General features: G+C 37.9%; 1 protein-coding gene across 2 annotated transcripts in view; it reads right to left on the bottom strand.

Moving 5' to 3' along the window:
• Positions 1 to 2,523: 2,523 nt before the first annotated feature.
• The window catches only part of HPRT1 (hypoxanthine phosphoribosyltransferase 1), a 40,830-nt gene continuing 25,568 nt past the window's right edge, over positions 2,524 to 17,785 (bottom strand). For both annotated transcript variants that reach the window (XM_008967179.5, XM_034949652.4), the window contains exons 4-9: positions 16,608 to 16,673; positions 12,928 to 12,945; positions 9,579 to 9,661; positions 4,768 to 4,814; positions 4,520 to 4,596; positions 2,524 to 3,162 (exon numbers count right to left, since the gene is read on the bottom strand). In XM_008967179.5, the coding sequence (XP_008965427.1) occupies positions 3,115 to 3,162; positions 4,520 to 4,596; positions 4,768 to 4,814; positions 9,579 to 9,661; positions 12,928 to 12,945; positions 16,608 to 16,673 (339 nt within the window). In that variant the 3' untranslated portion in view covers positions 2,524 to 3,114. The remainder of the gene's footprint in view (positions 3,163 to 4,519; positions 4,597 to 4,767; positions 4,815 to 9,578; positions 9,662 to 12,927; positions 12,946 to 16,607; positions 16,674 to 17,785) is intronic.

Below are 17,785 nucleotides of genomic sequence, written 5' to 3'. Positions count from 1 at the left end.
CCATTGCACTCAGCCTGGGCAGCAGCAGAGCAAGGCACTGTCTCAAAAACAAAACAAAACAAAACAAAAAACCCAAAAAACAACAACAACAAAAAAAGCAGAGTAAACACAATCCTTCATACCAGAAAGTTATTTTGTCTGAAGCTGTCCGCAGGATCATAAAATAAGCCAGCAGAACAATCTGAAGAGAATGTTGGAGAAACTCTCTTAACAGTCTTTGAAAATGCTTTTTAGTGCCAGAGGAAATCAGTTTACATTCTTAGAGATCAGCTGTGACCTCAAAAAGCTGTGTTTAATGTACAAGTCATCTGGACTTATTACATTCAATGAGCTTAATGTTTTCCTCTATGTTATCAGTGTATTAATTTCTACACAAGAGCTGGGCATTATAGGTTAAGTGGCAATGAACTAAGAGGGCAGATGGTGGAATACAACTACCTGGGTTCAAATTCCTCATCTGCTACTTACTAGCTGTGTGATCCTGGGCAAATTATGTGACCTCTCTGGACCTGCATTTCTTCATCTGTAAAGTTGGGACAATTAAAAAAACCCAAACAACCTACCTTATAGGGTTATCATAAGGATTCAAAGGCGCTAAGTATCATTCCATTGCATATAGAATTCAATACATGTTAGCTATCCTTAATAAGTTTTGTTTTTTTTTTTTTTTTTGCTTAACATGAAAAATGTTTTGCTTCTTTCTAGGTAATACAGACATTATAATTTTCAAGTATTTTAATTGCTTTTTAACTTCCTATCATTCTATCATTTATCCAACAAATATTTATTGAGCACTACAATTTTCCAGGCACTCTTGTAGGTGCTGGGGATATAGCAGTGACCAGGACTGGCAAGGTCCTGCACTCACGGAGCTGACAGCCTACTAAGGGAGACAGACAGTAAGTAAGAAAGGAAAAGATCAATTTAGTAGATGCTTCTAAGGGAACAGCTCTGCCATGAATGTCTTCACATACGCCACATAGACAAGGCCAACAGCAGTCTGACCCATCTTGGAGGAATGCCATGTGATCCTCCCAGGAACACTGTAACATAACCAGTCTTGGGAAGAAGCTGTCCCAAGGCCATTTGTCACCCACCTCCCTATGTTGTGGGAGCTGCCATAAGGCAGTTTCTCATCTGCCTCCCTGGTTCTGATAAGACATGGGACTTTCAACATTGCCTCCTCACTTAGGGGAGAGCTGCAAGGTTATACAATCATTTAGCTAGAGTCTGAAGCTGACTCCTCCAGGACATAGCAACCCACCACTTGTGGGTAAATTATATAACATGTTATTAGGTTATACGACGCCAAACTGCCTATCACCGGCCATTTTTTACCTGCAAAAATGGTAATTTCATATGGTTCAACTTACTAGAAGGTGGTAAGTGCAACTGAAAAAAAAAGAGTAAAGAGGTTCAGCAGTGGGAAGCTGGATGCAGTATTCAAGAGGGTAGCCAAGTGGACCTCAGCGGGCTGACATTTTAGGGGAAGAAGGGGATTCAGGAGTTCTGGATATTGCACTCACATGTGGTAACATCTACCTCAACCTTACATGGGTATGAAGATCAAATGAGATAACAGAAGTAAAAATGTTTTGTAAACTAAGAAGTTCTAGGACTATAGAAAATTATTTAGTTTGAGTCTCCTACTTTGTTGCTGGGAATTACAGCAAACTCTTTTTTTTGAGACAGGGTCTCACTCTGTCATCCAGGCTGGAGTGTAGGGGCACTGTCAAGGCTCACTGCAGCCTTGACCTCCCAAGCTCAAGCAATCCTCCCACCTCAGCCTCCCAAGTAGCTGGGACTACAGTTGTGCGCCACCACACCCAGCTTTTTTTTTTTTTTTTGTATTTTTGTAGAGATGGCGTTTTGCCATGTTGCCCAGGCTGGTCTTGAACTCCTGAGCTCAAGTGATCCCCCACCCTGGGCTCCCAAAAGTGCTGGGACTACAGGTACGAGCCACTGTGCCCGGCCTACAGCAAACTTTTTAAGGAACACGTGTAAGCTAGATGGCTCCTAAGTTTGATAGTTCATACCTCACGTGGAGCAGATAAGCAATTAAGAGTTTTGGCTTAAAACTTTTCTCCTACTCCCAGAAAACAAAAGGTGTTGTTGTCATTGTTCTTAGTCAATAAAGCACTATCTACACAAAGAAGGTAATAGGACATATCTGAGAACAATCTGTTGAGATGTAGCTGAGATTACAATCTGAAAAACTGAACAGAATTCCAAAAGAAAGCCGTGTTATTTTAGCATAGTAAAATGTAATATAAAGTGTACTATGTGTCTGAAATTTAATGTCTCTGAAGTAGCTAGGAATTTTTGTAGCTCCACCAACCCATTCTACCACATAATCATTGAGATTACAATTAAACTAGCTACTAAAACTTAACAAACAAGGAAAATGGAACCAACAGAAAACTAAACTAGGTTAATTTGTAGAGAAATGATAACTATGCATAGGTTTTTTTAAAGAGACGGCCTTATTTTAAGGATTTTTAAATTGAAGAATTCATAAAGCAGTTAAATTTTTGGGAATTTATTGATTTGCATTTAAAAGGGAACTGCTGACAAAGATTCACTGGTAATAATTTGAACAAGTTGGAAAATACAGTCAACATTACTGAAACACTACTAAAATAATTCCAGGACAGAACAAAACTTCTTAGATGCTGTCTTTGATGTGAAAATTGACTGCTTCTTACTTTTCTAACACACGGTGGTATAATTAACAATATTCAATCACTTCTATTCTTTCCTGCATATATAAAAATTAAAATACCAATTAAAAAACTAATATATCTTCTCTTTATTTCTTACAGATATGAGTTCAATGTTTCACTCAATAGTGCTGTGGTTTAAGAGAATTTTTTCATTTACAAGTTAAACAACAATCCGCCCAAAGGGAACTGATAGTCTATAGGCTCATAGTGCAAATAAACAGTTTAGGAATGCAGCAACTGACATTTCTAAAGTACAAAACAGATAAAATTCTTAGAAGATACATGCAAAAAGCTCTACTAAGCAGATGGCCACAGAACTAGAACATTGATAATTTTACTGGCGATGTCAATAGGACTCCAGATGTTTCCAAACTCAACTTGAACTCTCATCTTAGGCTTTGTATTTTGCTTTTCCAGTTTCACTAATGACACAAACATGCTACAAAAAAAAAAATCCAGAAATTCACATTTAAAAAGTATATTCTGAAATGAAAGGCAAGAATAGCATTTTACATATAAGAACACTATTAGTTGTCAGGGTTCTTACTAAACAAACAGAGATAGTACTACTGTATTTTAGATGAGTAACTTTTGGGGAGTGTATCTTTTGAAAACAAAGCAGTAGTCTATCACATTAGTTTAATTTGTTTCTTGTTTTTTTTTTTTTTTTTTTTTGAGACGGAGTCTTGCTCTGTCACCCAGACTGGAGTGCAGTGGCACGATCTCTGCTCACTGCAAGCTCTGCCTCCCGGGTTCACGCCATTCTCCTGCCTCAGCCTCCCGAGTAGCTGAGACTATAGGCGCCCGCCACCACGCCCAGCTAATTTTTTCTATTTTTTAGTAGAGACGGGGTTTCACTGTGTTAGCCAGGATGGTCTCGGTCTCCTGACCTTGTGATCTGCCCGCCTCAGCCTCCCAAAGTGCTGGGATTACAGGCGTGAGCCACCGCGCCCAGTCTGTTTCTTGTCTTAATACGTAGTTTTTTGTTTTTTGTTTTGTTTTGAGACAGAGTCTTGCTCTGTCACCCAGGCTGGAGTGCAGTGGCGTGATCTTGGCTCACTGCAGCCTCTGCCTCTCGGGTTCCAGTGATTCTCCTGCCTTAGCCTCCCAGGTAGCTGGGTTACAGGCACACACCACTACGCCTGGCTAATTTTTGTATTTTTAGTAAAGGTGGGGTTTCATCATGTTTGCCAGGCTGGTCTCGAACTCCTGACCTCAGGTGATCTGTCCGCCTTGGCGTCCCAAAGTGCTAGGATTACAGGCGTGAGCCACTGCAACCAGCCTCAATATGTAGTTTTGAAAGACAAATCAAGGAGAGAATTTTAAGCATATCAAAGTGGGAGGCCAGTGTAAGTGGCAAAAAAAGATGGAGTAAAAAAACCTGCTTTAGGTAGTGTACTGTTGCAGTCTTCCTAAATCTTCCTCAACCATGTTCATAAACACATCCATGGGACTTCTGCCTCCAGAGTAAGAGGCAGGTATTCAAAGGACAGTGAATTAAAAGACTAAACTTGATCATTTATTTCTTACTTATGACCACATTTATCATCTGAAATAATAATGCAACAATTATTGTATATTAAAGCTGTTCAACTATTTCAGCCAACAAGAAGTGTCACCCTAGCCTGGCCAGGTTCCAGTTCTAAGGACGTCTGTACTAGACTACAGCTTTATGTGACTAATGGGAACCATCAGTCTGTTCAAATTATGAGGTGCTGGAAGGAGAAAACAATTCTCTTTCCTAAATTTTTATGCGTGTTTTGAAAAATGAGTGAGAAAAAGAAGCAATTACTTACATTCAAATCCCTGAAGTATTCATTATAGTCAAGGGCATATCCTACAACAAACTTGTCTGGAATTTCAAATCCAACAACTAAAAAGAATCATAATTCATCATTTAGATAAAGAAAACATCACTTTTAAATCTAATACTGGCAAATGTGCCTCTCTACAAATATTCTCTAAGCAATTATAAGCCATTTCACATAAAACTCTTTTAGGTTAAAGATGGTTAAATGATTGACAAAAAAAGTAATTCACTTACAGTCTGGCTTATATCCAACACTTCGTGGGGTCCTTTTTACCAGCAAGCTGTTAATTACAAAATATGACATATAACATACAGAGAGACTACAGGGCATTACAAAAGAGAAGACTGACGTTTCTAAACACTGTTTCATTTCATCCGTGCTGAGTGTACCATGGTCACTTTTAACACACCCAAGGAAAGACTATGAAATGGAGAGCTAAATTATGGGGATTACTAGGAAGGGGCAGCAATGAGTTGACACTACAGACAAGGCACTTGGTTGATCACCTGGAACCTGAAGGACAGTTCTGAGACCTGCACCCTGACTACCCATGTGTCCATTGAAGGGGAGCTAATAAGGAGGATTAATGGGTACAGAGTGTCAATGAGCAAAGATGAAAAGGGCTCTCAGTCTAGAAACCTTGGAAATACAATCTCTAAACTATAAAAGGGTGTGGGAGAGGTGAGCATCACCTTTTATCACAACATTCTTTTTTTTTTTTTTAGACGGAATCTCGCTCTGTTGCCCAGGCTGGAGTGCAGTGGCGCGATCTCCGCTCACTGCAAGCTCCGCCTCCTGGGTTCACGCCATTCTCCCGCCTCAGCCTCCTGAGTAGCTGGGACTACAGGCACCCGCCAGCACTCCCGGCTAATTTTTTTTTGTATTTAGTAGAGATGGGGTTTTACCGTGTTAGCCAGGATGGTCTTGATCTCCTGACCTCGTGATCCGCCCACCTCGGTCTCCCAAAGTGCTGAAATTACAGGCGTAAGCCACCGCGCCTGGCCACAACATTCTTTTCTTTTCTTTTTTTTTTTTGAGATGGAGTTTTGCTCTTGTTGCCCAGGCTGGAGTGCAATGGCTCGCCCAACTCACCACAACCTCCTGCCTCAGCCTGCCGAGTAGCTGGGATTACAGGCATGTGCCACCACGCCCGGCTAATTTTGTATTTTTTTTAGTAGAGATAGGGGTTCTCCATGTTGGTCAGGCTGGTCTCGAACTCCCAACCTCAGGTGATCCGTCCACCTCGGCCTCCCGAAGTGCTGGGATCACAGGCGTGAGCCACTGCGCCCGGCCTCACAACATTCTTTTTTTTAAAGAGATGAGTCTCGCTCTGTGGCCCAGGCTGCAGTGCAGTGGTGTAATCACAGTTCACTGCAGCCTTGACTTCTTGGGCTCTAGCGATCCTCCCACCTCAGCCTTCCGAGTAGCTGGGACTACAGATGTGTACCACTTCGCCCTGGCTGCATCACAACTTTTAATAACTGGCTTACAAAGAGGAACTTTAGGGTAAAACAACCAGTGTGCCAAAAGAACCAGTATTTATTTTTGGAACAAAAGCTGGAGGTGGTATAAGTCAACTCTACCAAAAGCTAATTTTATAACCCAAATGCTGCCTGTTGAAAAATATTCAGCCATTTAAAAAAAACTATAGAAGCTGCTTTGAAAGCCTTTACAGATGTTAAAGGAAGTCTCAAGAAAACTTATGCTTTCATACCTTCCTAGATAAATATATATGTTTAAAGAGCTGGAAAGGGCCCAAAGTGATCTCAACCTGGATTGCACATCAGAATCACCTGGGAGCTTTAAAAAACCAGAACTCAGCTACTCGGGCCACAGCCCTGACCAATTACATCAGAATTGCTGGAGATGAGACACAGGCGGAGGTTATCCTGGTTTTTAACTCTCAGGTGATTCCAATGTGCAGCCTAAGTAGATAACCACTGACCTAAGCCGGAGACTCCAAGGGATCATCTAATTATGTCTCTCATGACTCTTCCAATAAATGGAGAGAGGAGACACTTCAATTCTATTTCCATTTAGAAAGAACATAACAAGCCAATCACAGCAAAAACCCTTCTCCCTACGTGAACTCAGGAATGCTCCAGAAAAGGTATCACTAAACTCAGTGCAATCTGTATTAGGAGTTCAAGAGAACTCAGCACTTCATATGCCTAGAGATCTGAATGTTTAATAAAGCTCCATCTCTAAGGCATGACTAGAGTTGCATCTGAAGCATTTTCCATACTGTAAATGGGTAACCGCTCTTAAGAAGATATATGTAAATGGCCAATAAGCAGATGAAAACATGTTCAACATCATCAGCATCAGAGAAACACAAATCAAAACCACAATGAGATACCACATCATAGCCACTAGGATGGCTACAATAAAAAGGACAGTAACAAGCGTTGTCAAGGATGTGGAGATATTGGAACCCTCATATGTTACTGGTGTAAAACAGTACATATACCTTGTTAAATAGTCGGGCAATTCCTCAAAATGTTAAACACAGAGTTACTATATGACCTAGCAATTATATACTCAAGAGACCTGAAAACAGGTATTCATACTTGTACACAAACATTCAAATCAACATTATTCATAAAAGCCAACAGGTAGAAACTCAAATGTTCACCAACAGATGGATAAGCAAAATGTGATATATTTGTACAATGAAATATTATTCAGCCAAAATAAGGGATGAAGTACTGATACATGCCCCAACCTAGATGAACCTTGAAAACACTATGCTAAGTGAAAGAAGACAGGATATTGCATGAGTCCATTTATATGGAATGTCCATAATACACAAATCTGTATGGACTTTCTGTAGAAAGTAGATTAGTAGTTGCCAGGGGCTGGGAGAAGGGAGAATGACTGCTAATGGGTACAAGGTGTCTTTGGGTTCCAAAATGAAATAGTGGTAGCAGATGCACAACTCTGAATATATCAAAAACCACTGGATTGTACAACTTTAAAAGAGTGAATTTTATGGTACGTGACTCAGATCTCCATAGAAAAGGAGTATGTTTACAGTTCCAGAACCAGCTACATATATAATGTGAAAAATATTACTATCTTCCCTACATTCTAAAACGCAATTAAGCAGCTGCTCACTACAATGAGATCAATCACATTATAACCAACAGTGAAACAGTGCTTTGCAGTTAAAAAGATTTTCAAATATATTATCTCCTTGACTCATATAGTTTCCCTGAGAAAAAGATGTTAATAATCATTCCCCTTTAAAGATGAATAAATACATTCAGAGAGATTAAATATGGAATAGTCGCTCAGATTAAGTGGCAGTGAAATGCGAGACTAAACTCCCAAGTCCATGTGTTTCTCACTTTACTGCTCTGCCTCGAACATGAAAACTGGAACTGGGTGGGAAAAACCTTAGAAGTCATCGAGGCCATGCATTCTTTTTTTTTTTTTTGAGACAGGGTCTCACTCTGTCACCCAGGCTGGAGTAAAGTGGTGTGATCACAGTAGGCCACTTATTCTCAACAGAGGCGATATCACCTCCAAGGAAGCCAAAACTAATTCTCAGCAGGGAGAGTGGAAATATTAGACATTACAAGACTTGTGACCCTCCAAAACTCAATCCTACCTGAAAATCTTATTCCTTAGTGTTTAATTTCTGAGTATCATATAAGCAGCACTGACGTGGAGTTCAAAGAAGATACATGAAATGTATGCAAGATCAGTGCTACAAAACTATGGTGAATAGATGACTTGGGTCAAGAAATGACCCAAGTATTCTTTGAGCATGTCCTACCTGTGGCAACACAAAATCTCTCGCTCACGAACCAGTCTATCTCAATTCCACAGCATATACCAGGAAAGAACAACAAAAGAATACCCAGAGGATTAAAGTCTATGCCACAGTAGGTTGACATTTAAAACCCTAAAGAGCATGTAGAAAAATAAGCAAGTGCACTGATTAGTTTCTATTTGGTTGCTGCAAAAGTGATTGCAGTTTTTGCCATTTCATAGGATACTAGTTAGTGTCCTATAACCTAACACTTATATATTCTCATAGTACCTGTCCCAAATCTATTTAAAAGAAAAACTCACTGATAAACACTTGCACTGGATATTAGAAAAGCCCATACAGTCAAACTGCTGACATATGACTCACTAGAAGGCTTACTCTGATTCAAAGATGCTCGACAGATACCGTGATTTTTTCAAAAGGGCTTATAAAAACCTGTTAATCACTTAGGAAAAAGCAGAAGTTAGAACATTACCTGACCCCTACATAAAAACTGCAGACTGATCAGAGACTTAATGTTTTTAATGAAATTATAAAAGGAAAAGAAAAACATATTCTTAAATGTTTGTTTGATGTCACTCTATTAAAAACTTAAGGTAGCAAAAGCATAAACTGTGAGCCAGGTTCCCTGGGTTCAAATCTCATCTCTATAGCGGACTAGCTCGGTACCTTTGGGCAATTCCCTATGCCTCAGTAACCTTATCTGAAAAGTGGGAATAATAATGCCACCCCAGGGTTGTTGAGAGATGAAACTAAAATGAGAAATAAACACAGGTAGAACTATAAAAGCAAAAGTAAAACAGCATAGGTAAGGTGAGGAGGTGAGGCTGACTTAATAAAAAAGGAAGCAGGCATTATAAAATTTCACTACAGACACAAAGAAGATGCAGCATACATCACTCAATTCCAGGAGGTCCAGATCTTCAGGGCCCACCCCTTCCTATCACTTCCTCACCCCCTTTGGAATCTTTATTCCTAATTTTGCAAGGGGGCCCAAAATCCTCTGCCATGCTACTCAGGACAAACTGATATAATTAGCATGCTGAAAAACCAAATGTTAATATTAGGCAAGGAAGTGACTGTAATTATGAGCTTTATTAACACATGACAAAATTATTTAAAAGGATTATATCTTAAGTCTTATACGAGATTACATTACTTTTTGAAGATAAAATGACAGTTGAAAACATTTATCCTTAAAAAGAAGCAATCACTTAATCCCCCTTCAAATGAGGAAAATATTCTGTGTCAAAATGTCATACATACCTTGCGACCTTGACCATCTTTGGATTATACTGCCTGACCAAGGAAAGCAAAGTCTGCATTGTTTTGCCAGTGTCAATTATATCCTTTCAAAAAAGAAGACATTGCATAGCTTTAAATTCAGTCACAATATAAAGTACCAAAACCCCCATGTATAACTGCAATACTGTCATTCTTTTCAGCACAGTAATTCTCACCAAAATCTACATGGAGATATTCTGGAATCTATAAATCATCTGGCCCTCAGCAAGCAGTAAGAATGCCAGCCCCCAGGACTGGATTTTGTAGGTGCAGGATCAATGACAGCAAATTTAAATATATACATGCACATTTTATTAGGGAGTTATGATGTTGTCCTTCATTATAAAAAGTATTTTAGAATTTTTCCCATAAATTCAAGATAGAGACTCTCTCCTCCCAACTCTCCAATATAGGTGGCTAACAGACTACACTCGAGAAACATGCTTTATACTATTTTTAAAGGCACCCAAATTAATAACGCTATAAAATGACTTTACATAAAAGTGAATCTCAGCTATTTAGTCAAAAGTAGGACTCTAAACAAACCCATCTTTGTTAGGGAAAATATTTTTTAAACCATAACCCTAATGCTTTTCAATAAAAATACTCTTTAAAAATGGAATAAAGCAGTGTGAGCCATCAGAAACATCATGGCTGGAGACTTGTGAAAAATGCAGATTTCTGGGCTGTGGTAGGCAGAATTCTGATGGCTCTCAAAATTCCTGCCTCCTTTAGGGATAAAAGACTTTAAGACTTTTTAACAAAAAAGAAAAAGAAAAAAAAAAAGTCCTGCCTCCTGGTGTACACACCCAGAAGGGTTCCCTCCCCTTGAATGTGACCAGGATCTGTGAAAATAACGGGATAGCCGCTCCTGTGATTAGGTTATGTGGTAGACTAGAGCAAGATTCTCCTGCTGGTTTTTAAGAAGTCAGCTGCCATGTTGTGAGACTGTCATGGGCTAGGGCATGAGCCTTTAAATATCTGAGAGCAACCCCTGGCCAGCAGCCAGTGAGAAAACGGGCCCTCAGTCCTACAATCACAAGGAACTAAATTCTGCCAACAACCTGAAGGAACTTTGAAGAGGATCATGAGTCCCTTGATTCAGCTTGATGAGCCCCTGAGCAAAGGATACAGCTAACTTGTACTAGGGAAGTATAAAAAACATGCATGGGAACGATATGTATCAACTTTAAGGATAATTGTCATACTTCTGGGAATGAAGGGAAAGAAATGGGGCTTTAGTTGTATTATGATCTTTAATTTCTTAAAAAAAAATAAGATCAGAAGCAAATATGGCAAAATGTTAATACTTTGTGGTGGGTACGTAGGTATTCAGCATACCCTTTTTTCTGAGTTCAAAATATTTTATAATTAAAATGAAATGCAGGCCAGGCACAGTGGCTCATGCCTATAATACCAGCACTTTGCAAGGCCGAGGTGGGAGGATGGCTTGAGGCCAGACCAGCCTGGCCAACATGGCAAAACCCCATCTCTACTTAAAAAAAGAAAAAAAAAAAAATATATATATATATATATGTGTGTGTGTGTGTATATATATATATTTATATATGTGTGTGTATATATCTATGTATATATATTTATATATGTGTGTGTATATATATACACACACACACATATACATACATACATACACACACACACACACACAATTAGCCAGGCATGGTGGCGCACACCTGTAGTCCCAGCTACTTGGGAGGCTGAGGCATGAGAATTGCTTGAACCTGGGAGGCAGAGTAGTTAGTGAGCTGAGATCATACCACTGCACTCCAGCCTGGTGACAGAGTGAGACTCTGTCTTAAAAAAAATAAAAATTAAAATTAAATGCAAAAGGTCCAAGTGAATTGAAGAGGAAAGGGGTATCAAGGAAGGTTTTGTGGAGGTGACGTTTGAGCTGGGTCTTAAATGACTTAAACATGGGATAAGAAGGGAGGGAATAAGGACATTTCAGGTACGAGAAATAAGGAGCAAACAGTGGAAACAACCTAACGTCTGTCAACCAATGAATGGATAACAAAAATGTAATTCAGATGGTATCCAACTTACGATGGTTCAACATGAGATTTTTCTGACTTTAGGATAGATTTATCAAAGTAGTAAATCCATTTTCAACTTATGATACTTTCAACTTCAGATGGGTTTATCAGGACACAGTTGAGGAACACCTGTCTATCCATACAATTTGGCAATAAAAAGGAAATGAGTGCAGATATACTCCACAACATGAATGAACCTTGAAAACATTAAGTGAGAGAAGCCAGATACAAAAGGCCACATATTGTATGATTCTATTTATACAAAATGTCCAGAATAGGCAAATCTTATAGACAGCAAGTAGGTAGATGATCAGTTTGCTAGGTGCTGGGGGAAGGGGAAATGGGGAGTGATGGCTAAGGGGATTGGGTTTCTTTGTGGGGCAATGAAAATGTTTTAAAATTGAGCGTGATAATGATTGCACAATGCTGCATATATATATAATCTATAGATTATATATATAGAGAGAGGCTGTTAGTGATAAGTGATATATATATATAGAGAGAGAGAGAGAGAGAGGCTGTTAGACAGTGATAAGTGATCAGGAAAATAAAAGTATTGAGGAGGAATAGGAAGTTGACGGTGTGAAAACGTGAGATTTTATATAGGATGGCCAGGGAAGGCCTTAATGAGAAAGTGACTTATGAGTAAAAACAAGGGATCCTAAACCTTGGCATGCATCAGAATCACTCGGAAACTTGTTAAAGCATAGCTTGCTGGGCCTCATCACAGATATTTTGATTCGGTAGGTTCTTGTCTGATATTAACACTTTTGGTCTAGGGAACCACATTTTGAGAACCACTGAGCTAAAGGAAGTAAAGTTTACTAGCTGGTAACCCTAGGAAACTGCTTAGCCTCTCGGTGCTAAGATACAAAATACTTTAGCACATAATAACACATGGAAAATAGTCTACAAATTATAAATATTATTTTTTATGTACCAAATATTACATAAGACAAAATCTAAGCAAGATATATATATACATAAAATATAAGATATATATGTATATATTATATATAGATAAATAGAGAGAGAGAGTTATGTTTAGAAAGAAAATACTTCAAACAAAAAAAGAGAGGTAGGAAGTATACCATTCCATTATTGGTAAAAACAAATTACTAAGTAGTCTTTACAAAAAACCAATCTCACTCCTTTAGAACACAAGCCCACCATTAAAACTGATGCAGAGGAATTTCTCTCCCTGGCTTACCTTTAGGATAGTGCATACTAAGTTAGAAAAGTCATAAATGTTATATTAAAAGTAAATGTGAACTTACTTCCACAATCAAGACATTCTAGAAGAAAAAGAGAAATGAAAATCAGTACAATGAATAAAACGGTATTTCCAATTATAAGTCAAATCACATCATAACAACCCTAAGGAATTATCCAAACTCTTGTTTTTAGATGCTTTATTATATCAAACTCTCCTTTAAACAAGTGGCCCATCTGCTGGGATTTGGAAGCCTGTAATACTGAAATTTTCATCATAATGGAAATTTTAAAAACAGAATTTGACCCACCTGTTTTTAAAACACTTTCATTACTTAACAAGAGGTCTAATCTTGGGCAAGTCTTGAAATTTCTCTGGCCTTAGTTTCCCATGTGTTAAATGAAACTTGAAGCAGTTGGTCTCTTATAGTCTCCTGACTCTAACATTCTAAGAATTATATTTGTACAATAACTCAAAAATCACATAATTTAATTTACCATATGGACTCCAAAATATATTTTCTCATTAGGCTAAACTTGATCTGCATTTTCTGGATGTGTCCATATTCTTGGACTACACTAAAACATGATACCAATGCTTCCTCTCACCATAAACCCTCACTTCGCTTTCTACATTTAAGAATTTTATAGCTGGAAGAGTCCTTAACAGAAAATACCATCTAATAATTAACCCTCAAAATCGAGAAAGTCCTATCTGTTCTTATGCTAGTTATAAGAATGAGGCAGCATTTCACATAATGGTTATAAACACTGCCACAAGAAGATTCATGATGTATTGTTTATCTGTAGCTCTCATCATACTCTGTCATATAACTATAGCATTAAGATTTTAATGTTCTATATATTCTTCTAAGACAGTGTTTACCAGAGTAAGGCACAAAAGATCCACTGGTTTGCAAGAAAGATTAGAACTTTTAAATTTTTTACCTCACCTTGTTTAATCTATATTTTTGTATGTATTTTGTAACATATATATTATTATTACCATAAATCATATATAATTTAAAATGCATATATTAGGGGTAAATGCTCAGGAAACTTTTTATAAATTGGGCATGCAAATACAAGTTTGAAGACTCACTGTTCTAGGTATTAAAAGTAAAGTTATAACCAAGTAAAGCTTCCACCTTTTCATGTCTCAAAGCAGTTTATTGTTGGAGGTAAGATCTCTTAGAAGCCTAAACAGGTCCAAGTACAGAATGAAGTAAGGCTAGCCCATAACTTGTGGCAAGCAATTCATACTATTTCTCTCATGCTGAGCTCTCCTCAGTGAAGCAGCTACTATAGACAACTGCAGCCTATTGGTAGCCTATTTTACAGGCAGGAAAAAAATTACTTTTTATTCAAAGTGGAACTCAGGACATGGGGAGAAAATGAATACAAAAAATAGGGTCAATCCAAAGGCACACAGCAAATGAGTAACACAGTTAAGTTTTTTTCCCATTTGTATGAGGTCCCAGTAAATTCTAAGTAAATTGCAAATTTAATAATACACTAAAAAAGCCATGCAATTGTTCAAATGAATCCCAGCATGGTACAAGGAGTACAGACACTAGAGTCTAAAAAACAAAAGAATGCCATTATTGAGTTTTTGAATTATATCAAGTAGTTACATCTCTACTTAATAAATGAGAAAAACGAGGATAAGAGGCCATTTGATAAAATGAAAATAGCCAAGAAGTGGTATTAGAGACTTGAATACAGGTATTCGGGTCCAAAGTTCATCTGCTCAAATACTAACTGGGGAAAAGAGGGAAAAATATTTATATACATATATATCTGCACACAAAAATACCCCCAAAAGACAAAATGAGGCCAGGCAGGGTGGCTCACACCCGTAATCCCGGTACTTTGGGAGGCTGAGGCAGGTGGATACCTGAGATCAGGAGTTGGAGATCAGCCTGGTCAACATGGTGAAACCCTGTCTCTACTAAAGATAAAAAAATTAGCCAGGCATGGTGGCGTGCGCCTGTAATCCCAGCTACTTGGGAGTCTGAGGCAGGAGAATCACTTGAACTGGGAAGGGGAGGTTGCAGTGAGCCAAGATCGTACTACTGCACTCCAGCCTGGGCAGCAGAGTGAGACTCCATCACAAAAATAAATAAATAAATAAATAAAATAAAATGAAACAGAAAGTTCAAATAATCCCATAATCTTACCACCAAGAAATAACTTTCACTCAAGTTATACTTATTGATTTTTCCATAATAAATGTACTTTACTGTGACTATCATGAAAAGAAAGTTATTTTAGAAACAGAGAACTGTTTCAGATCAAATCTATGTAGTAGAACAGAGCCATTAGGTGGGAAAGACGAGATCAAACTAAATCTTAGAAGGCCTAAAAGGCTAGGTCCATTCCAGCACTAAAAACTGACCAGACAAGTAATGGCTTCAACAGCTTCTAAATATGGACAAAGCATGCTGAAAGGGAAGGACAGGTCTAACAGTGGTATAGGAAATGAACAGGAGGGGCAAAGCTCATTTCTCCTCTGAAGTTTTCCAAAGATGCTGAGGAGGACATTAGTTTGACATGACCCTGATATGGGACAAGATAATTTCACAGAAGTTTTACATGTTAAAGTTTTCTTATAGATACTCATTCAAGTAAGCAATGAACACTAAAATCTAAAGAAAGAAAAGAGCTTTAGAGTCAGGTCTGTATTCAAATTCAAGCTCTACCACTTACTGGTTCTGTGACTTCGGGCAAGTCTTTTAACCTTATTAAGTCTTAATTTCCTGATTTGTAAAATGGGGATATCGTCTCCCTCACAGGATTGTTGTGAAACTTTTATGAGATTAATGCCTTTATATTTGGCATGGTGTAAGTAAACAATAACTGGCAGCTTCAAAAAAAAAAAGCAGTAGCATTCCATCATTTATTATTGGTTACTCTCAAAAAGCTTTTCAATGTACTAGAAGATAAATATTCAAATACCTTAATATCTCCATTATTTTCAGGTAAACAGCATGCTCCTGAACAACCAATGGGTCAACAAATAAATTAAAAGGGAAATCTAAAAACATCTTGATATTAAACTACATGGAAGCACAATATACCAAAACCAATGGTTCACACTAGGAGAATTTTAAGGTACAAGAAAACTCTTTGAGATTTCTTAAAATAATAGTATTCTGAGTTTATTGAGTGATTTACCAGAAACTGTTGTAAGAGCTCTACTTGCATTATAGCACTTAATCCTCTTAACTCTATGGCTGCTATTATCAACCTCACCCTAATCACATATGGGACACAGAGAGGTTAAGTAACTTGCCCAAGGTCAGAGTTAGGAATTACTAAGCCATGCTTTGAATCAGTTGTCAGGCTCCGGAACTCACACTTTCAGCCACTACATAATACTGCTTTGCTCTCTTTTAGGAAACTATGTGAGTCTACCTCACATAGACTCACATAGGTTTTTTTTTTTTTTTTTTTTAAAGGCTATCTTTTCCCCCATCAATGTTTTTTGAAGGATCCCAAATTAGAGTCCCACAGAGGCAGACAGCAGTACTTGACAATATGGACATTTAAGGTTAATGTTGGATTCTACTGTCTTTTTACTACATGACCTAGGGAACGATAATTAACCTAGACTGCTTCCAAGGGTTAAATAACCCATTTAGTTATACTATGTAAATTATCTCTTAGTGATTGATTGAAAGCACACTGTTACTAATTGACTCGGTATGAAGTGCTTTTTTTTCTTCCCTTTCAAGATACATACCTTTCCAGTTAAAGTTGAGAGATCATCTCCACCAATTACTTTTATGTCCCCTGTTGACTGGTCATTCTAGTTAAAAAAAGAAAAACTATATATATATATCTACACACACATATGTATATGTATATCCTTATGTACACACACAAACTTCAAATTAAATGAGAACTAGAAGATTTGAGAAGTTAGCTATCTAATGTCCATAGCATTATGATATTCTAAATGATATGAATTATAAGAATTAGGTTTCCTGAAATGAATGACTAGAAAACTTTCAAGTAGAGATTAGTAAAAATTAAAAAGTCCTAATCGGCCATTACTGATTTGATGTTTTTAAGAGTCCTAAAAAATGGGTTACATCCATTTTTAAGTGGGTAGTATTATAACAGCCACCCATCTTCAATCACAGTGATTTCTGAATTGTGAGGGAAGTTATTAGCATGACAGGTGTCTGGTTCTGGCCCTGTACGATTCCCATGAGTCAAGCAAATTGTAAGGGCTGGTCTATATCACACCCAACCCCAAGGATATGTCCCTCAAAAGTCTAGCCCAGGCCCCGTCATCTTCAGCATCATCTGGGAAACCAGGTCTGATTAGTAGTCCTTTAAGGAATACCTCTTAGGCTCCCATTTTACTGCTATCACAGAATCCAATAAAACCCTTACAGGAGATTCAATGGGAAATGCTCAACACCCACTGTAGTTGGTGGTGACAATGACCATAATTTGGCTGTGCTGGATTCAGGACAGAAAATTTGGGTGAAAGAGCAGGTGAACAAAAGAGCTTCGACTTGCCCTAGCAGAGAGCAAGCCATACCATACCACAAAGCCACAGCAATTACAACGGTGCAGTACCAGCACAGTAAATGAACAAAGTAGAGCCCAGAAACAGACCCAGAACTATATGAGGATTTAGTATACAATAAAGATGGTATTTCGAGTCAGTAGGGAAAAGATGAATTATTCAATAAATGATGTTTGGCCAACTAGTAACCCATTTGGGAAAAAATAAAAGTATGGTCCCTACCTCACAGCATACACAAAAATAAATTCCAGACGGATTAAAATCTAAATGTAAAAAATAAAGCCATAAGTGGACTGGAAGAAAATAGAGAATTTTTTTAACATCCGTAGAAAGGGTAAAAACCCAGGCATGACATGAACCAAAACTGAAGAGGTTCTGTA

Source organism: Pan paniscus, chromosome X (assembly GCF_029289425.2).
Source record: "Pan paniscus chromosome X, NHGRI_mPanPan1-v2.0_pri, whole genome shotgun sequence".
Taxonomy (NCBI): Eukaryota; Metazoa; Chordata; class Mammalia; order Primates; family Hominidae; genus Pan; species Pan paniscus.
This window is presented reverse-complemented; position numbering and strand designations above follow the sequence as displayed.